The 22,054-nt window shown below is 38.2% G+C and overlaps 3 protein-coding genes across 4 annotated transcripts in view; all 3 read left to right on the top strand.

The window, feature by feature from the left end:
* Positions 1-8,529, top strand: part of LOC149597307 (alpha-1A adrenergic receptor-like) — a 61,212-nt gene extending 52,683 nt beyond the window's left edge. Inside the window, exon 6 of the mRNA XM_089861068.1 lies at positions 7,575-8,529. Coding sequence (XP_089717194.1) covers positions 7,575-7,924 — 350 coding nt within the window. The 3' untranslated portion in view covers positions 7,925-8,529. The remainder of the gene's footprint in view (positions 1-7,574) is intronic.
* The window catches only part of LOC149597306 (DNA topoisomerase 2-binding protein 1-A-like), an 85,937-nt gene that overhangs the window by 60,202 nt on the left and 3,681 nt on the right, over positions 1-22,054 (top strand). The gene's annotated exons all lie outside the window — the stretch shown is intronic.
* On the top strand, positions 9,380-10,667 carry LOC149597309 (uncharacterized). Its single transcript, XM_089861001.1, has 5 exons — positions 9,380-9,565; positions 9,659-9,769; positions 9,843-9,928; positions 9,997-10,111; positions 10,179-10,667. Exons 1-5 carry the CDS (start codon positions 9,535-9,537, stop codon positions 10,376-10,378), a joined length of 543 nt encoding a protein of 180 aa, XP_089717127.1. The 5' UTR covers positions 9,380-9,534; the 3' UTR covers positions 10,379-10,667.

A 22,054-nucleotide genomic window follows, 5' to 3' on the forward strand; every position in this document is an offset into this window, starting at 1 on the left:
ATGCTAAAATGATCAAACGCATAACGCTCATTTAACACTAAGTTAGCTCTATCAGGAGTTCATAATAACCCCCCTTCGGGGGGGAAGTACGAAACTGGTTAAAAAGCCCGTAACAACAAAGTTTCGCCGTAAAGCTCAGCGGATTTATACACCGCTTAACTCCCAAAGATATAGTTACCCCAATGTTTAGCGGCCACGCGCATTAATTTCCCATATTCCGGGTTAGCACTATTTTGATCTTGTGATTCTGGGAGCGAAAATGAATCGCGAGTCGCGTCTCACGTCTGTCGGCGCGGGCAGCCGCGGGTCGCCCGCGGTGTACATTAAGCCTTGGCTAAGAAGTTGGCTTTGCGATGGTTTCTAGTTTTCTACAAAACATTTAAACGATAGTCATTATTGTTTGTGAGAATTCCGTGGTTAAATTAAAACGGTATGGACAAATTGATTCCCAGTATCTTTAATATAAGAATTCCATCGTGTTTCTACGTCCACATACTCGCCATTTTTCTTAACGACGGAGATCCCTGCCAAGTTTTGGAACGAAAACCAAGGAGTATAGATACTACTACAATCTACTGTAAAGTTGTATGTCCATCAACAGGCTAGTCCTTTATATGCGCAACGACAAAATCTTGTTGTTCGCGATTTTTACCATTAGCTCTATGGCAAGTTTCGTACTTCCCCCCGAAGGGGGGTTATTATGAACTCCTGGCTCTATCTAAACGCGCATTTGAATTAACCGCCAAAATGTTCCAGTCAGACATTATATATATGACGATAGCTACCGAACGAGAACGAAACACGAGGAGAGCGGTAGGAAACGGGGAAAATCGTTATCTATTTAATTGGCACATAAATAAAAAGAAAATAAATATAAAAACCCCAAACATACAATATCCGACCCCACAGATAAAAATTCAAAAGTATCCGACCCCACAGATTAAGAGGTACCCCACCCCACATCACCCTGACATTTTAGAGATAAAAATAAATAATAAAAAACTCGGGGTTTCTATCAAGTCTCTATAGCTCAGTGGTAGAATTTCCGTCTACTACGTGAGCGACCCGAGTTCGAATCCCGGCTGCGATCTCAAAAAAATTTTAATTAAAATTAAATCTCTAACCGAGATGGGTGGGTTGTGGTAATATAAAGTTCCTTTTAAGCTAAAATCTGACGATAACGAAAGCGAAAACTCCGGTCACAACTACTACTACTACTACTACTACTACTACTATTACGGCTCGGGTCAAACTAAGAGCCTATCGTCATGGATGAAACAAGGATAGCCGACTCTAGCTTTGGCTGTAGTACCCGATTTTCGAAACGCGACCGTGGCGCCCCCTTTTTGTCGTACGGAAAAACTGGGGGATATTAACATTGGGGAAACTAGTCCCTTGCCCCCCGTGCATCTAATTATGTTCCGTACGAGAGCTAGAGGCCGCTAGAAGCACTAGCTTCTGCAACGCTTCTGTCATGCCTCTACCGGACGTTTACGGAAACTACCGGAGTCGACTCTCCTTACTTCCTCCCTGCTATCGTATACTACGATATGGCTAAAAAGGCAACATATTAAAGAAAGTTTCCATAATACATATGTCTACAGAAAAGCCTTTTTCCAATAGGCCCCGTGGACCGGGAATATTGTTGATGGCTAGTTGGGAAAGGGGAAGAGCGAAACGTTTCTTTCATTTTGGGAAAAGTATTAAGGTTCAAGTCGGAATTCCCGCTAAAAAAAATATAAACAAGATGGCCCAAGGGCTGGGCCTTAATAGTAGCCACATCGTTATATATTTAATTAGCACATACATAAAAAGAAAATAAATATAAAAACCCCAAACATACAAATTCATAAGTATCCGACCCCACAGATAAAAATTCAAAAGTTTCCGACCCCACAGATTAAGAGGTACCCCACCCCACATCTACCCGACATTTTAGAGATAAGAATAAATAATAAAAAACTCGAGGTTTCTATCAACTCTCTATGGTTCAGTTGGTAGAATGTCTGCCTGTTGCGCCAGCGACCCGGGTTCGATTCCCGGGTCTGACCTGAAAAAATTTTAATTATAATTAAATCTCTAACCGAGCCCAGTAACCCCTATGGGTGGGTTGTGGTAATATAAAGTTCCTTTTAAGCTAAAATCTGACGATAACGAAGCGACAACCCCGGCCACTACTACTACTACTACTACTACTACTACTACTACTACGACGACGGCTCGGGTCAAACTAAGAGCCTATCGTATACTACGATATGGCTAAAAAGAAAGAATGAAAGCGGGAGACAAACACAAGTCACGAGCGTTACTATGACAACGAAAGAAAGCTTTTTCCCTTATCAGGTCCATGGTTGTATAGCGTTAAACAAGGCCTAAGGGACGAATAAAAAACCCGAGGAACTTCAGGAAAAGGATCAGAGTCCAAAACGGACCTAAAACTAGGCTGTTCATTAATGGAAAGTGTTATGTATTTTATAGAAAGTTGTATAAGCGTCTAAAAGATGTCGCTACTATGTTAAAGATTACCTATACCATAACAAGAGAAATAAAAGACAGACAGACTATGACCTAGCATAAAACGTGTCACGTTATTTCGTAGCTCTATAAAGTTATCGAATCTAAACTCTTAATTGCTAACCCTCAATAAACATAACATGGTGTCAGATTAGCTATAACGAACCCCCGTCTTCCCGTTCTTCCTTTTTGTCGTTTCGGGTCTCTCTCGCTGTTTTATTTAGGCTTTCCTTTTTGTGTTTTCGGGCGTTGTCAGGCCTAGGCTTAACTCCACCGCGCGCTATCTCTTGCTCGCGCTTTGGCTCCTACGTCGTAACATGGCAGCGAATCTCCCAACACTAAAACCTTTTCTGGCGGGCCCTAACCCGTCCGAATCGTGGAGATTTTGGAAGCAAGATTTTCAAGATTATCTCCAAGCCTTAAAGTATGATCAAGAATCGGAAGCTACTAAAACAGCATTATTTCGTCACGTCTGTGGCGACACTCTGAAACAGCAATATCGGGGCTTTACTCTAAACCCTGTTGCTCCTGCAACTGAAGTTTCCCTGACTCAAATTCTTACTGCCTTTGACACGCACTACAGCGATTATCAAAATGAAATCTACGCAGCGTTTGTTTTTCTCGAACTAAACCAAAAAGAAGGTGAGAAGTTTGAAGATTACTATGCTCGTTTGCGATGCTCTATCGAAGATTGCAATTATGGTGCCTTACAAGATCGACTCCTACGCGATAAAATAGTCCAAGGCCTCCGTGATGAACCCTTAAGGGAAAGACTGTTACGTGAATATGGAAAGAAAGCTACTAATTTACAAGACCTGATAAGTTCTTGTAAAGCTGCTGAGCACTCTCGTGCCCATGCTGATGCAATGAGTGAGTCTAAGATGCATCTGCATGCTATGAATTGGAGACAAAATAATACTAAGCCTAAGACAAAGCCCAAGTTTCAACCTCCTGTGCGATCGGCACATGGAAATTCCATACAACACGTTAAAACTCCCTCGCAACCTTCCTGCAAATTTTGTGGACTCTCCCATGTGTTTGGAAAAAACACTTGTCCTGCTTATGGGCAAACTTGCGCTAAATGTGGCGGAAAAAATCATTGGGCTAAATTCTGCGAATCAAAAGGCACTCGTAGACAACAGAATAAACCCCAGACTACTAAATCTGGTCGTAAGCTACATACTCTTACTTCTACTGACAACTATGCCGCTCAAAATACCTCAGATGTCTACTTTATCGGCGAATTAAAACAAGTTGACGAACTTAATACTATCACAGATGAAACTGAATGGTTTCAAGACATATCCTTGAATGGCAACAAGGTCACATTCAAGCTAGATACTGGAGCGCAAATCAATGTACTTCCTGAAGTAGTATTTGCCAATTGGCCTACTCAACCTTCCATTAATCCGACAACACAAATGGTGCAAACCTATAACGGAAAACGCGTACCAATTTCTGGATCCTGTACGTTCTCTACTAAACTAAACGAAGAGGGCACACCCGAGATGTTAGAATCCTTTCTAGTCACCCCTCTGAATTCAGTTCCTATACTTGGTCTGCCAACTTGCGTCAAGTTCGGTCTCATACAACGACTTTATAACTCAAGCGATACCTCAAGTGATACGGAGATTTCTACCTTGATCTCACAACCACCAGAAACTCCTGATGATATAATAAAAGAGTTTCAAGATGTCTTTACTGGAACTGGCCGTTTCACCAGACAAGTCAAAATTCATCTCGAAGACAACGTCGTTCCTCACGTTGCAGCGGCCAGAGAAATCCCACTGGCGCTTCATGATACAGTCAAGACGGAACTCCAACGCATGCTTGACGAAGGCATCATAGCCAAAGTGGACACTCCCACCGAATGGGTTAGTGCCATAACAGTTGTCGAGAAACCAGTCAAGGACCTTAATCACGACAACGGTAGCTCAGAAAAGACGAAAATCAGAATCTGCCTGGATCCCAGACCACTGAACAGTGCCATAAAGCGTCCACATTATCCTATACCCAGTCCTAATAAACTCTTCGCTAACTATCAAGGGTGCAAAGTCTTTACCCTTCTGGATGCGAAGAATGGGTTTTGGCATCTACCACTCGAGGAAGAGTCAACATATTTGACAACATTTGCAACCCCCTGGGGTCGTTACCGATACTTGGTTTTGCCATTTGGATTGATCAATGCTCCTGAAGAATTTCAACGCGCGATGAACGAAACATTTGAATCGGAACCTCAGGTAGAACCTTATTTCGATGACATACTACTTGGCTCGGTGAATACTGAAGAACACTGCCAGCTTCTTCGACGCACTTTGACGATCGCGCGACAAGCGAATTTAAAATTCAACCCTGACAAACTTCGTTTGGCCAAGTCTTCCATCACGTATCTTGGCCATAACATTGACGCTAATGGAATAACCCCTCATCCTGATAAGATCAAAGCCATCCTCGAATACGCTACGCCTACGTGCCAAGCCGATCTAACACGCTTTCTTGGAATGATTACCTACCATTCGAAGTTCACCTCCAATCTCTCCAGCCGCACACACAACCTCCGGCAATTACTGCGTAAAGATAATGTCTGGCTTTGGGATGCGAATATGGATCGCGACTTCCAAGCTTTGAAAACCGCACTCGCTGAGTCGCCTTGTCTACAACTCTTTGATGATAAGAAGCCTGTTACAATCTCAGTTGACGCTAGTAAATCGGGACTTGGAGCTGTACTGCTTCAAGACGAGCGACCAGTAGCATATGGTTCTGCTGCTCTTACGTCCGCTCAGCAAAATTACGCACAGATTGAAAAAGAACTTCTCGCTGTAATTTTTGGCCTGGAACATTTTAACTATTATACTTATGCGCGTCCTGTTCAAGTTCAAACTGACCATAAACCACTCCTCGGTTTAAGCAAGAAACCCTATGATACCATAACTCCACGACTACAGAGGCTGTTACTCCGACTTAACCGATACAACGTTTCCCTTACGTTCGTCCCTGGGAAAGAGTTGGTTATTGCTGATGCGTTATCCCGTGCTCAATTGAAAGACAATACTTTTGATATTCCTATTGAAAACCCAGCACCGGCGCAATTTTGCCTCTTAGTACGGGCTTCACAAGCCAAATGGTCAGAGCTCCTTGTGGCTACTACAGCTGATCCCACACTACAGGATGTCCTTGCCTACGTGCGACACGGATGGCCGGCACACAAAAGTAACGCCACCCCTCGTGCTCGTCCGTACTGGCAATGTAGAGAAGAATTGCACGAGTCCGATGAAGGACTTCTATGCAGAGGTCAACGTCTTGTTGTACCCTCTAGTCTCCACCAAGATTTCTTGAACACATTACACATAGCCCACCGTGGAATAGTCGCCAGTAAGGCTAAGGCGCGTGAATACTTTTACTGGCCGAATCTAACCAAAGATATTGAAGCTGATGTTGCTAAATGTTCCATTTGTCAAGAACATCAACGTTCTAATCAACGTGAACCGCTTCTCGATAGAGAACTTCCCTCCCGACCATGGGAAAAAGTCGCTTGTGATTTTTACGAACTCTTTGGTCAACATTACCTATTGATAGTGGATTATTTCTCCAAATATATTGAGATTCAGCACATGCATGGCACTGGCGCTCCAGCCGTCATCAATGCCATGAAAACCATCTTCGCGCGTCATGGCATCCCTGAAGAGATGGTCTCCGACCAAGGCCCACCTTTCAACTCCGCGCTCATGGCCGAATTCGCTCGCGACTGGAAGATTTTCCACAATAAAAGCTCTCCTCATTATCCGCGTTCAAACGGGCAAGTTGAGCGTGCTGTCGGCACAATGAAAGCAACGTTACGAAAAGCCTTAGAAGACGGCAAGGATCTGAATTTAGTCCTCTTGGACTACCGAATTACTCCTACTCATGGCCTTCAGTCCCCTTCCGAACTCCTAATGGGTCGCCGTATCCGCTCACTAATCCCCAGTCTACCTGGTCAACTGAAACCGCATTTCGACACAAGTGAAGCTACTCTCGAACTACACCGCCGCCAGACTTCACAATCAACGTACGCAAACGTTGGTTCCCGGCCTCTTCCACCCTTACAAGCCAATACCTCCGTCTGGTTTCGCCTCCATCTTAACGAACCATGGCAGCGGGGAACTATAATCAAAATCGGCCCCGGATCACGCTCATACGCAATTCAATCCGAACACGGTCGCATTTATACGAGGAATCGATTCCACATTCGTGTTGATACCACGAAGGAACACAACAAGGAATCCAACGACGACATAGAAAACCCCAAAACTATCGATCGCTCAAGAACAGTAGAAGACTATTATCCAATCTCACTTCCCAAACCTGTTTCCATTCCCTCTTTTGTTTCTCAACCCTTACCCAGTAGCACTCCATCCACTGATGTTGCTACCTCAAATGACACAACAATGTCCAACTCCAGACCTCCGCTGACAACCCGCTCTGGACGATCAGTCAAGCCGCCTGCTCGCTTCCAGATCAACTCCCTGGTTGCTTAAGATCAACTCATCATCATTCAATACACGTTCCTAATTGTTAAATGTCCATTTTTGCTTTGTTCTTAAAACGGGGCGTGTTATGTATTTTATAGAAAGTTGTATAAGCGTCTAAAAGATGTCGCTACTATGTTAAAGATTACCTATACCATAACAAGAGAAATAAAAGACAGACAGACTATGACCTAGCATAAAACGTGTCACGTTATTTCGTAGCTCTATAAAGTTATCGAATCTAAACTCTTAATTGCTAACCCTCAATAAACATAACAGAAAGATTACTTTCGCTTCATCTTGAGAAAGTTCTTTGTAAACGACAAAGCTTAAAAGGTCTTTGGACGGGAGAGACTTTGTCATTGCTTTGGGCTGCAGTAGAAACATTTTCCAGCCAAACTAAAAAGGCGCCCGCTTAAATGGGGGGGGGTAGAGATTAAGAATTGGGATTTAGGACATGGGCAAACTTCCCTTTTTGGCGCCAAATAAGCGAGCGTAACCTTTTGGGTGTCTAGAAACTGTGGCGTAATTGTTATCTACGTATTTCCGTTGCAGGTACCCTGTGCGAATGGTGCTACGTGCCGCCCCTGTTGTTCGACATATGTTTCTGGACTGGCTATTGCAACAGTTGCCTTAACCCCATCATCTACGCATGTTCAAGCCGCGAATTTAAACGCGCCTTCAGGAACTTGTTGCGTTGCGGGAACCCAGGAAGATCGTCCGCTAAGAAACCCAAAAACTGTGGGGGTGGAAGTTTGCGTAAAGAGCATCGGGATCAAAACCATCGCGCCTCCGACGTCACCATACTGGAAAAATACGATTGCACGTGCAAAACTAGTGGCGCGAAACAAACGCGCGCCATAATAGACGAAACAAAATCGAAGAAAACTTTGGCGCCATTTTGAATACTAAGTTAATAAACGCGGGTAAAATAAAAATATCTTTAATACTTTCCCCCCAATGTGAAATTACCCACCGATGAATCATTTTAAATGGTGCGGTCACTTAAATTTTTGGGCAAAAAAAAAGTCCCACGGCCTCACCAATTTGCCAACACCCTTTGAATAAGCGGATGAAAGTCCCTAATTGGTCTATTGGCCCCTGGAAATCATGTTTGTCGACCAATCACGAGTGTCATACCTTTCGGATAAAAATGTTAAACCAAAATCCCCGAAGAATATAAATTAATTGATAAAAATAAATAATTGCAAATAGTTTTTGTCGTCGAGTTTCACAAAAGTAGACTTAGAAAAAAAAAACACTATGAATATTATGATAAAATGAACAAAATTCATTGTCAACTTCGTTTATAAGTAATTAATATTACTTACCCTTAATTTTAAGGCCCGTGAGGGTCTATTACTTTAATTGTAATTATACTTGAGTTGGAAAGTTAAAATGTGAATGAACGTTTTAAAAAAGAAAGGTTGTTTGTGGAAGAACTGTGTTTATCCGGAGATACAGGGTCAAATCGGTGAGTATTTTATGGGTTTTAATTAAGTTTATTACCCTTCCAGAGAAACTTAACTAATTTGTATTTTAATCATTTTCAGATGGAAAGCTTTGGAATAATTCAGATTAAGTTTTAAATGAATTTTAGTTTGGTTAAATTCTGAGATTGAAATGGATCAAATTTTCCTCTAAGATACTTAAAATAATATTTGGAAAACTTTTTAATAGGTAGATAAATTGAAATTAGAAGAAATAATAAGCGTGGTACTATTATTAATTTGTAAAAGAAAATTAAATTCTTTTGAGAGTAATTTTCAGATTAAGCCAAAAATTACGAATAAGAAAAAGGAATAAAATTAAGATTTTAATAGTTAATTAAATATTTGTGAAAACATTTACTAAAGTGCCTACTATGAATAATTAATAAAATAATTTAAAATTCAGTTATTTAAGCGGTAATAGGCAACTACAATTGAGCTGGAATTCAAGAATTTCTATTTTAAGTTTAAAAACTTATTATTATTGTAAATAAATGGTAAATCATATTTGTTAATTAATTAAATATTGTCATTAACTAACCGCTGAAATCTCGGTATTGGTATAAATAAATTATTTATGGCATCAAAAAATGTTTGTAGATCTATCGAAAATAATTATTTACACGACATTTAAATGCAAAACTGTTGTGAGCAAAATGAATGAATAAATAAATAAAATTATAGTAATTGACTTACGTTTAATCTCTTTTTAGCAGTTGGCCTAACTTTTTATTAAACCAAACGTAACTTTAAGCATACTTTCAATTTTCCACCTTTGCCACTATAATTTGAAAATCCCGCCGTTAATTGGTTAGCCGTTAGGCGGCAGCACCATTCAGCGAGTCTGAGTTTCTGAGATTGTCACGTGACCGTCCTTGGGGAATCCTCGTTCGTTTGTTTACAATTCTCGCGCTATTTAAACGTTTCGCGGGAGCTCGTGCATTTAAATTTAGTTTAACGTGCGGAGTTTGAGAATTAACGGAATTTTCAAATACTTTTAATAGTTATTAGTGAAAGTTATTATTATGGCGGATAATAACAGATCAATGGGAAAAGGTACGTTAAGCCTTTGATAATTTTTGAACTTGTAATTTCATTCAACAGTTATTTATCCCATGCAATTAAGTGTTATTCTTGATTTAATTTTAGGATTACGTATTACAACCAACGTTCGCAAAAGTTCTGCTAGGGAAGAGGAGTCTACGCAGCCCATAAAGCCTCTACCCAATCAATCTGCCCATCCTGCTGCCAAAGAAAATGGTTTGTAGTTACATTAACAACTAACCTAAAATTTCCATAAGTTTTGGAAACTTTATATCCATATTTATTCTAGTCTATCCCGCGGGTCGCACGCCTGGAGTTTCATCAAAATTTGAAGGAAAATCCAAGGGTTTAACACCAGTTATTAGTAAAAGCAAGGTAAATTTCTTAAAAGTTTTGATAGTAACGATTAATGAATCGAGAAACCTATTTTTAATAATCATTAGGGTGGGCTTGACATGAATGCAATCATGAAAAACATGAAGAAGAAAATGGAAGTATTGGAAGCCGATCCAAACTGGATTGATACTTGGACTAGAATGCCACCCATAGAGGAAAATGGTAAACTTGCTTCATTAAAAAAAAATTTACCCGCTTTCAATTAATATGGTTTATCTACAACAAACAGAATTTCCTCTGGTTCTGACACCACCCTCTGCAACACGTTCCCCCTGCGTTAGCCCCATTAGCTCACCTGAGATTCCCAAATTTGAAATCCCTCTCCCAGAGCCCGCTGTCGCTGTTCACTCTCCTTATCCCGATACATCTAGCTTTGTTTGGAGTTGTGTGGATATTGATATTTCTGTTCCAGACGAAGAAGACTTTTAAATAAAAAAATCTTCAGATTTAAATACTTAAAAGATCTCTAATATTTTGTGATACGATAAATGCTTTTCCATTTTTTTTAAACCTCTTGAAACTTTTTAATATAAGCATGATTTTTTTGTGTATAAAATTGTCCTCCATTTCTTCTATAATTCTTGTAAATTTTTAAAATTAAAGATATGTTGGTCCAACCGTAAGCCTTATTTTGTGTTTAAAAATGTTCAAAATTTGTAAACTATGTTTAAACAGTTAAACTGTGTAACAAACTTGAATAAACATTCTAAATATCATATCTACTTGCTCCTTTATTTAACAAGACTACTATTGTAACAAAATATCAGAAGTAAGATGAGACTAGAAGTAAAGAGCTCTAGCATTGGTAGTAGATCCTGGCACTAGTGAACAAATTTGAGGATTTTATGCCACCGCTTCCATCGCGCCTACACTAGAGAGAAAAAAATTGGTCGAGTTCCAAAAAAATTTCCTACCCCCTTCCCCTCAAGCTAAAGCCGCGGAACACGGACGCGGCTCCTTGAATCTAGTTCGGCCATCTACCGCCACGAGCGTCTCACGTTTTGGGAGGGAAAATTCAGAAACCGCTACCAGAGGGCCAAAGGTTGGTGTGTTATCAAGAATATTCACTTTCGCCAAGTGAACAATTTGGTTAGCTCAGTACTTCTAGTCTCATCTTACTTCTGAAGATATGAATGAGGATATAATATAGTTTATCGTTGTCTGATAAAGGACAGTTTACATCTAATTATGAGCTTCATAGGCAACGTTGAGTCAAATAAATAAATAATTTAAACATATCTTTAAAAAAAACGGGAATGAAATATTACCAAGTCTAAAGCACTAATTTAAAAAATAACCCACTTAAAAAATGTTTGGAATGTTTTTATAAAAATAAAAAAGATGTTATACGTCATGTGTGTCGTCAATGTCACTTGGGGTTTGTGCAATGGTTAGGGAAGAGTGGGTTAGAACCTTTCGAGATTGTGACAGGTGAGATGAGTATGTGGGAGAGAGAGAAAGCAGAGTTATGAAATAATTTTCCAACTGATGGGTTATTAAATTAAGGGAAAGGGTGAAATTAGTCGTGACAGACGTCCCACTACCTAAACTTAATTAAAATTAAAAAAGTATTACGGCATATCTTGAGATGCTATCATCAAAAATACTCGTTCTGTTTTCAATCTACAACCCTAGGTCCCTAGCTCTCTTTAAAAAAAATTAAATAAATAATTTAGAATTTCACACCAATATTTTGGGAAAACGCAAACGGAACCACGCAAATTAAAATAATTTAATTTGATTTTTAGTTAACCTTAGGAGTTCAATCCCAATTGGGATCTTTACGAGGGGCCATAAGACCGGACTCTTTCGGCAAATACACACGTGCCAGTGCAAAAAACTAAAGCATTCCATGAAATATAAATATATGTTGCGATCCGTTTCTCTCTCTCGCAATCTGCGTAAACTTACGCTGAAGAAAAGCGTCAGCCGTGGAGGTGAGACCATCTGGAATGTATCTCAACCGAATTAAGAGGAGACTGTGGAGTTAAGCTAACGTCTTTATTTTTTTCGCCCCCTTATGGTTAGTGGCGACGATAGGTATACGAGGTTCGCGCCCCCACAGATAAAAAGTATACAGTACACACTCGTTGAAGCCAGTTTCCATACGTATATTTGCTAGCGTTTACAAAGAGGTGTTTGGATAACTTAAAGAGCTCAAATATTTAGTTTTTGTAACAGTAGCGACAGTGCGAACCAGACGAATATCGAAATTTTCCAAAAGAAATACATTCTCTTTCCATCTGTAAAAATATCAGATAGCCTCTTATGTTTTTTGAAGTTTTTCAATCCCAATTTTCTTTTTTTTTTATGGATGTTTCTATGTGATTTTTCTGTTTTTCTTCAAAACTTTACTCGCGTTTCTAAAGGCCATGGTAATAGAGACTTTGTTACGAGAAAGGTCCCTGTCAATTTCCTACAGCAGCAGTTAAGAGTTAGTCTGTTTAATTGTTACCAAGAAGCAATATCAAGTTTACTAGGGAGAAGGTATAAGATGTCTAAGTATTCGCGCGCCGAAGTCCCAGTCCCCCTTTCAAATACAAGGGAGGGGGACGTAAAAGGAGGCCTGGCTATTTCGCCTCTCCTCAGTCGGAAAATATGACTGTAATTTTCGTCGTTCGCTTTCGCGCTGACGTGAGTTTTCAAGAACCAATGAGATGCTGGTTGTAATTTAGAGGCGGGGATTAACTCCGGGCCTACGTTTGGACTGGAGATAAAGCTAGAAATGTGTTGAACTTATACCTTCTCCCTAATAAACTAGATATCGCTTCTTGTTGTTACCCTCTCTGTTTTTTTATAAAATTGTAAGATATTTGAGACGAATTAGACGATTGTTTATAGAACAGGCCAAAAAAATTATTTCCTAGTATCAAAATTAAGGTACCGTGGTCGGGGTCCCCGTATGAACGAAAACTATGAGCAATCCGTCGTAGTCAATTGAACTTGAATGGTATAATTGAGTAATTGTGTAACTAAGCCTTAAATTGTAGAGTATAAAGGCTATATTTGATATTTTGCCTAATTACTCGAGCGCTGATTGTCCTAACCCCAAGTATTAGGAATCATTGAAAAGGGATGAAGTATGGCATAGCTATCTTATACCAAAATTATTTTCCAGCATCTCTTAACCATAGTTACGACACTTCATAGTAGAGGTATCAATAAGGACTGAGATTTAGAGAACGGTATCTTTTGCTTATTTGCTAATTTTCTTCGACATATACAGTATTTCGAAAATGAAAAAACAGCATATCATTCTGATGAAATTCATAAAAAAAAGCCAATGCCGATAACCCCCAATTGTGATTAACATATTAGCGTCTTTGGTGGTGGTAATCCTAACGTACAATATTTCTTATCTTAGAATATGCCAAAGAGTATGAAAAAATGTATTTCTTCATATAGTAAACTCGTTCCATCTGGGACTTGGCGACCCCCAAGTCAAATAAAAGTTAAAAAGAAACTTTTAATACAGTCGGAATAAGACAAACGTTTCTCAATATGCGTGGAATAAGTTATTATCTACAGGGAATAAATTCCAAAATATTTCTATAGGGGAAGGGGATGTTTTTAATTCTGTATTGTCTTGGGTCGTTGCGCGAGTCTCGAATAAATTGAAGAACTTAACATAGTTAAAACAAGAAAAAAAAGTAAATCACGAGAGCAATTATGGTAATTAAATATTTCCATATACGTCAAAGTGTGTTTAAAATATAATTTAAAATGAACGAAATTCGTACGTGGAAATTCACAAATTCGTTTAGAAATTGAAAGAGAAACGCGTGGTGCGCAAGTTTTTTTTATCCATGAAGTCGTAAATCAAAACCGTTGAAATGCCAGAGTTATTTCTCCCCCCCCCCCCAAGAGAAAAATAAATATTGGGGGGGCCACCACCCTGATTATTTCTTCAAATCTTATTTCCGCCAATTTATTTATATTTGGTTTAAATACGAAATCTTTGTCTTCGAATAAATACTATATTACAAAGAAAACAATCTTGAGAACTGATATTTACCAGTTATTTTGATTTGCTCAAAATTTCAAGTGTTCTCTTCGCGATTATTTCAAAGTGACATAACTTTATTTAAAACCTTTAAGTTGTGAACTTCTGTCATAAATAAATCTCGTGTACGTATTAAAAACTGAAATAAAAACCTACGACTTTTGAAGTGGTCCCGCCTGACTCCCAAGATCAAAACGGGGCCAAACCAATTAAAATTGTTAGCAAATAATTATTATTTTTCTTTTAAAATTAATGAAGGTGATTAACTAAGAGAGGGTAAACTTATTGAACTAGGCGCCAGAGTTTTTAATGAGGTAATAAGGGCTTCTAAATTCCCTTTTAATTGTTTCGATGAGGATATTATGCTGATTAAATTAAACGAGAGTTCAAAAATCGGACCATTGGTTGCTCATTAACTAATTAGTTAACTTTAATTGGGTAACTCTTCAAGCGAAATATATAGATATTTTTTTGACGTATTGTATTGAAAATGGTATTTTAAGTATTTCAAACCCCTTAAATTATTTACAAAATCATTAACATATTCCTGTATCAAATTAGAGAGGCTGTCTATTATTAAAATTATTATTTTTTCCCAACCCAACACATAGCCCACCATTAATATATTTCCATTGTTTAAAATAACATTATTACAAAAGGGTTTCAAGGATTCAAAAAAGTTGAAACACTTAAAAACATAAAAACAATTTTTTTTTTTCAAACGTCAGTTCAAAAAAAAGGCCTCTTGAAAATAAGAAAATTGTATTTTTTCTCCACTTGGGTATAAAAATATGAATAACATATTTGATAGGTAATGACCCATCCATAACCATTATAAAATCTGGTAGAATGAAAATTAGAGGGGGACTATAGATTTAAACCTTAAAAAAGAAAGCAATGCAAATATTATCGAAAGATAGCTTTGATATAACAGAATGCCAGAGGCCAGTTCAAAGCGCACGAAATTTGTCTCAAAACGAAATTATGTTTTGGAACTTCAGCAGGGGCGAGTGTGTTTTAAGCCTCTCTAATTCAACCTTCCATCCCCCCACCCTACTCTATAGCTCGTTAACTGTTAACCACGATCTGTCTATATAATATATTAAAAACCTGTTTTCTTATAAGAGTACCTATAACTAAGCCATGAATTACATAAACCTTTACAGGAATACGAATTCGCGTTGAAAGGTTTTAGCGGAGCCTGTTTTAGTAATAAGAACTTTCAACAAAATGATATAAAGAATGGGTAGATTTTACTGATGGCTAGTATTTTTGTAGCACCCTTGAGCGAAGGCTCTCGGTGTTACCCGTCAGCCCGTCGGGAAATTATTCCATAAAGAAGTGTTTTTAAATTTGTAGCCGCCATTTAAAAAGATTGAAACAAATCGGACCCGAAAGACCATTCAGCCCGTCTATAGGTTAAAGGAAACCAGTGTATACCAAATATTTATGAATTCGGTTGAAACGCGCGGACTTTGTTGCATAGAGAAAAGTTTTTTACATTTCTGGGCGCCATTTATTAAGATGGCGGCGGTTTGGAAAAATCTTTCTTAGTACGCGCCTACTACTTATGAGTAACGTTCCTGCAAATTTTTCGCCTTCTATAGGGCAAGCGGTTTGGGCTGGGCGTTGATTATCAGTCAGTCTGTCAGGACTTTGATTTATATAGATATAGTGAATACATAGTTTTCAGACTAGAAGGATTCATACCATTAACACAAGGAGGGCTGGCTTTTGACTCCACCAGAGTATGGCCTCCTGCGTAACACCAGAAGCCTGCCCTTACCGAAAAAAAGCCTCTAAAAAACGTCTTCATCCCAACCTAAGACGTTTTTTAGAGGTGGTATTTTCGGTAAGGGTGGTCTCCTTCGGCAAGTGTTATGATTCCTTCTAGTCTGAAAACTATGTATTAGCTTGCAATTTAGCACAGAACTGTCCGTTCCTTTCTCAGTGGTGTAATAATATTCCTTGAAAAACGAAATGCATTCATTTAATAAGAGCTTGACAGTTAAAGTAAAGTGTACTTCTTAAAACAATTTTTCTGGTTTTTTGGAGTTTCTCCCTCTCTACTTTGTTGGAGGATGCGTGCCTCGGTGCCCGCAGCTCCTTAGCCGCGCATTTGGACAGGACGAAGCGACCGGCCGGGGCTATCTCAGCTTTCAAGGAATACACTAAGTGCGCACGCGAGAAATGAAATGGAAAACGCCATCGGCGGACGCGGGAGGGGATGACGTAAATTTTTTTTTCTCCTTGATTGTTTGCTAAAATAACTCAACAGGGTCATGATTGGAGCGCGTCACGGTATTCCCTCATCTATAAGGAGCCAACGGACCCCTGACGTTTGTAAGAAGTAAAAGAAAGAAATAAGAAAAACTCCCAAAATTGGTGGCTATACCAAGAAGTGATATCTAGTTTATTGGGGAGAAGGTATAAATTCGCCACATTTCCAGCTTTATCTCCTGTCCAAACGGAGGTCCGGAGTTAATCCCCGCCGCCTCTAAATGACAACCAGCATATCATTGATTCTTGAAAACTCCCGTCAGCGCGACGCGAATGACGAAAATTACAGTCATATTTTCCGACTGAGGAGAGGCGGAATAGCCCGGCCTCTTTTTACGTCCCCCCTTATATTTTGAAAGGGGGACTGGGCATATGGCGCGCGAATACTCAGGCATCTTATACCTTCTCACTAATAAACTAGATATCGCTTCTTGATGAGGCTAAAACTAGCTACTACCAAATTAAAATTTATTTTTATGGATAAAGTAAGTTCAAGGACGTAAATTTACTTCTTTCATCTCAATTTGAAATTAAAATACAAAATTACAAATTAAGGATGTTATTTTTTTTTTAAATTTAACTTTCGCTTTATATTACAGTGGAAATTCAGGGTTGTTAATTATACCCGCACCACCAATTAAAAGCTTATCAGAGAACCTAATCAAGTAATGGATAAATTTTCCTAATTGCTACGCTTCAAAAAAATAATTTTTAATAAATTATTGAAGTATCCCAAGTAATTTATCAACCAGTCTTTGTTGATACAAGTAGGCCTATAAGCAATTAATGATATCTAAGGCTTCACCTTGAATTTGGTACGAGTTTTTCAACCGAAAATAACTTGATTTTATAAAAATACCAACACCCTCTCCCCTCAGGGAAAAAAATAATCCCCGATATTTTTAGGTATAATTTTATTTATTTTTGACGAAAAAAAAATATATTTTCGCTTCATAGATTTTCCTTTGCTTTTAATAGAGTTTTAAAATTATTCGGGTGCACGGTATATAAAGCTATTAGATTAAAATAGACAGGTTAAGAAACGTAATCATTTCTATATTAGCGTTTGAATAGGTTTCTCGAGATTCTTATTGAACTTAACCTGTTAAGTCGTATTTACCTTGTTAGAGGGACAAAAAATGATGGTTTAAAAATGCAAAACGCCTTTCATCGTCGTAAAAATTTGGGCCTAATTGAGCGGAGAGGCAAGATGTTACGCGATTGAAATTCGTAGCTCGTTCCACCAATTATTGCAGGGCACCAACGTCTTTAAAAAGCAATTAAACTATAGTCTCCCCTATCCCTATATGTCGTTAAGTCTTCTTATCATATCCACCCCTAAAGAGGCAAACAGTATCCATTCCCTCCCGGCTTCTCAAAGCTCCGTCTTAATTCTTACGGAAACAACGTCAACTTAGCTAATTACTGAATAAGAATTACATGGCTGGCGTCTTATTTCTTCGACGTCGAGGACCAGGTATAGCGACCGCCAGAGAATTTTATTATCCTATTTAATTACAGGGATTTTCGAATAAGCCGATAGCTTTTAGGCTTTTATAAATAAAGTTACTTAACTCAATTTAAGTCAAATATATTTTAAATCTATATACGGTATTAAATTAAAAATAATTACAGGGTAGCCACAAAAATTTCTAGTTCAAATTCCCTGACTTATCCAGGACTATTTTAAGCCCGAAGTTGTTAATTTTAACTAAATCATTTTTATAAATAAACTCAACATTCAACGTTGGAATTGGAATTTTCATAAATGCCAAGAAATCAATTATCCTAAATGTTCTCCTGACTTTGTCAAAAATTCCCTGACTTGTACAGGTCTTTTTCGGACTATTTTCAGCCCGAAGTTGTCAATTTTAACTAAATCATTTTTATAAATCCACTCAACATTCAACGTTGGAATTTTCATAAATCCCAAGAAATCAATTGTCAAAAATTCCCTGAGGTTTTTTTGGGCCCATTTTTAAATTTCCTGACCTATATGATCGAGATTAAGTCCACAAAATTCGCTGTTAGTAAGTTTCTAATTCCACATTAAATACAGATATAATCAAAGAATAACAAGGAAGATTTTTCATAACTAAAAAAAATCCCATTAAATTACAAAAACCCGTTAATCATGTAAATCCAGTGTTCATTATACATTCCATCATCAAAAACCCCTTCGTATAAATAAAAAGAAAAATCCCGTTCCATTAAACTCGCTTGTAAACTTGCGAATAATACTAATTTCCAGCTAGCGCTTAACAAAAACACTAATCTTCAACAATAACATCAATCAACCCCTTTTATTTCCCAATCTTACAACTATATATCAAGAAGTGATATCTAGTTTATTAGGGAGAAGGCTTAAGATGCCTAAGTATTCGCGCGCCTAAGTCCCAGTCCCCCTTTTAAAATCCAAGGGGGGACGTAAAAGGAGGCCGGGCTATTTCGCCTCTCCTCAGTCGGAAAATACGTAATTTTTTATCATTCGCGTCGCGCTGACGTGAGTTTTCAAGAACCAATGAGATGCTGGTTGTTATTTAGAGGCGGGGATTAACTCCGGACAGGCTACGTTTGGACTGGAGATAAAGCTGGAAATGTGGCGAATTTATACCTTCCCCCTAATAAACTAGATATCACTTCTTGTATATATATATATAAGTAAGAAAACCCAAAAAAGAAAACCCCATTATTTAAAACCACTCCGCCGTAACCCAAATACACTGTTACGCGTAACTCGTTGTTACGAGAGAGAAAAAAACCTTAAACGATAACTAATTTCAATATAAATAAAGATAGCTCAACCTCCTTCCCTCTAAGGAGTTAAAAAGGCAATTTGGAACAATTGAAATTCCGTACCAAACCAGCAGATAAGTATCGAGGCATACGAGAAAGAGACATACAACCCCAAAGGGGGTTCAAAAGTTAAATGGACGAAATTCAAAAGGAGTGGAGCTTGTAGCCTGGAAAAGAAAGTGTGGGGGGGGGGTATGGTCGGTTAAAAATGGTCTAAGAAAACGAATACAAGAAATTGACGGCTGCGCTAACGAGCGGGAGACGGACGGAGTGGAGTGGAAATACTACAAAGGAGGGAGCTGGGGGAGAGCGACTTTTGCCTGCAGGATTGTAACGAGAGTTGAGAGGACGTTTTATCATAGCAGCTGAGAACTCAAGTTCAGGAAAGAAACAAGGTGGTTGTCAACAATATAAACAATTAGGTATTTCCTGAGATTCACGTCCGTAAGCGGGAGATTTAAACGTATCTCTTAATAAATGTTGGGGCATAATTAGGGCTGTGCGATCCTTGAATTTTGGCTTTAGAGTCTACTCTCGAGTATCAAAATTCTCTCTTATCGATTCGAATACTGGACTTTTTCGAGCATCGAGACGAACACTGGACTTCTATAGAGTATCGAGCCAAGTACTCGACTCTTTATCGAGTATCGAGACGAATACTGGACTTTTATAGAGTATTGAGACGAATACTCGAATCTTATCGAGTACTGGCACAGCACCAGGCGAGATCTCGTGAAATGCTTGGATTTCATAATCCAACCCTAAAGGTATCTTGGAGAAATATGTGAAAATAAATAAGAAATTTGAAAAAAAAATTCATCTATAACTGTGGTTATTCTGAAATTAGGTTGACGTAAGCTTCGTAGATGTGACTTGCCCCTCGAATAAAAATTGGTAATAGTAAACAACCTCGCAAAAACCCTTAAGAGAACGTTACCCTAATTTATCACAGAAAAACTAGGATTTCAACTACACAACACTCCAATCAACATAAAAACCCACTCAAAATTAAAGTTAAACGTTATCCCCAAAAATCGTTGAAGAGGCTGGGAGGGAAGGTAAATTCTGGCTTATAGTTGAAAAATGAGCGAGGGCCGAACCGAAGCAACTTTATAAAAAGAATAATAATAAGACTAAGGGGGAAGAAGTAGGCGTGGAGGAAGAGAGAGGGTCCCGTCCAAGAGCAAGAAGAGGGAAAAACTCAGTTAACTGATTTTCTTCCAACATAGCAGCTAAGTTTTGTAGGGAGAACCAACCATCCATCGGAGATCAAGCTTGTCAGAAAGAGAGAAGTCTCTCAGTCTCAGACTCGCTAGAAGCAGCGAGAAGAACGGAGCGCCTGTTACCCGCGCTCCCCGTCACCGCGTGCCAGTAGTAACGCGGCCCTACGTCGGACATTCGTGTAAATACTAACCATCCCGTAACTGTTCAGGCGTCCCACCACGGAGCAAAACACTCCTCGGATCGGATGAAGAAAGATCGAATTACCTCCCCGCTGATCTCATTTTTAAAACCGCGCCGCCAGTTTGTGTTTTAACTAGAAAATACTCGATCCATCCTGACTATAGTCTGCCGGTGATTGGAAAAAACAAACTCAACATGTGGACGACCGTCTCCGGTTACTAGAAAACGGATGAGGAGGGTGAACTCGCTAATGGATCGGTTTGTTCAGTCTTTCGATTTTGGATTGATCCTCGAGGTTTTAGAGGCCAGCAGAAGCCACAGAAAAGAGGAAAAGAAAAAAAAACGCAAACTGTTATTTTAATTTGAAGACTGAAACGACCAGACGGGAATTCCAAGTTGGTTTTTGAACTTATTTTTTGAGAGGATGAAATATGAAGGAAACGATCGAACATCATCGCTTTGATTGAAAAAGTAATTATTAATTTTCTAATTTTTCCGTTATCTCCATTAAGTAATTTATTCCGAGTTCATTTAAAATTAATAAAAACTGTCTTTGTACACAAAGACGCGAAAAAGTAAGAGATAAGTGTAGAAAATTAATTGTTTGAAGTAACAGATATTCAAATTTTCATCTTTGAAGACGTGATTATAAAACATCAATTATTAGAAAAAATTTCTTATCTTAGTTTTTTTCACCAAAATTCCTTAAGTAAAATATTTTATCCTTAAACATGTGCATCATTTTAAAAATAGAAAACGTACGCATTTTATTTTATTTTTAAAATTTAGAGTTAGTTTGAGTATTCGGGCCTAAAAGGAGAATAAAATGGACAGAAAATCGTTGATAGCAGACAAAATAAAATAAGCATGAAAACTTAACAAAACGTGTTCGTTAATTTTAAAGTTTTCGAGGTTTCAAAAATTGACGTGTTATATATATCTCTCCAAAGATCATGATCAAGCTACAGATCCTTTTGACTCTAATAACTACATCACAGTCAAAGGGCGAATGTAATTTTCGGTTCGAAATATTTTCAATTTTAAAATAAATGCTTCTAGCTCTATTTTTCAGATATCCGAGTATTTGAACTTCCTCGAAGCAAATGTTTCTAGAAAATAAACAGTAGTATCAAGGTAGTTTCTCTGAAATTTTTGTGAAAAAAACTAAGATAAGAAATTTTTTCTAATAATTGATGTTTTATAATCACGTCTTCAAAGATGAAAATTTGAATATCTGTTACTTCAAACAATTAATTTTCTACACTTATCTCTTACTTTTTCGCGTCTTTGTGTACAAAGACAGTTTTTATTAATATCTGTCACTTCAGTCTTAATATGAATTACAAGTTGGGAAAACCAAAATATTACCTCTCCGAGTCAAGACGACTACTTACAAACTTATTTAGCCAGATATGGAAATGTTTCTTAAGTTAAAATTTATGAAATATTAAAGCAGTATACAAAGCATAGCAAATTTACTGTAAATCAGACGACATTTTACATCCAATAATGATATACTTGTACACATTAAAATCATCCGATGGGGGAAAAACGGGAAATGAAGAGATACAACTTTGGAGGGATATTACCTTTACGTGTTTGTAAAGGCCCAATTTTCTACT

This window comes from Phalangium opilio, unplaced genomic scaffold (genome assembly GCF_054372755.1).
Source record: "Phalangium opilio isolate 3A_F unplaced genomic scaffold, DU_Popi_V2 ptg000362l_1, whole genome shotgun sequence".
Taxonomy (NCBI): domain Eukaryota; kingdom Metazoa; phylum Arthropoda; class Arachnida; order Opiliones; family Phalangiidae; genus Phalangium; species Phalangium opilio.

Coding starts and splice junctions, on each gene's coding strand:
- LOC149597309 (XM_089861001.1), top strand. CDS start 9,535: ATGGCGGATAATAACAGATCAATGGGAAAAG. Junction 9,566..9,658: donor TAACAGATCAATGGGAAAAG/GTACGTTAAGCC, acceptor ATTTAATTTTAG/GATTACGTATTACAACCAAC. Junction 10,112..10,178: donor GCCACCCATAGAGGAAAATG/GTAAACTTGCTT, acceptor TACAACAAACAG/AATTTCCTCTGGTTCTGACA.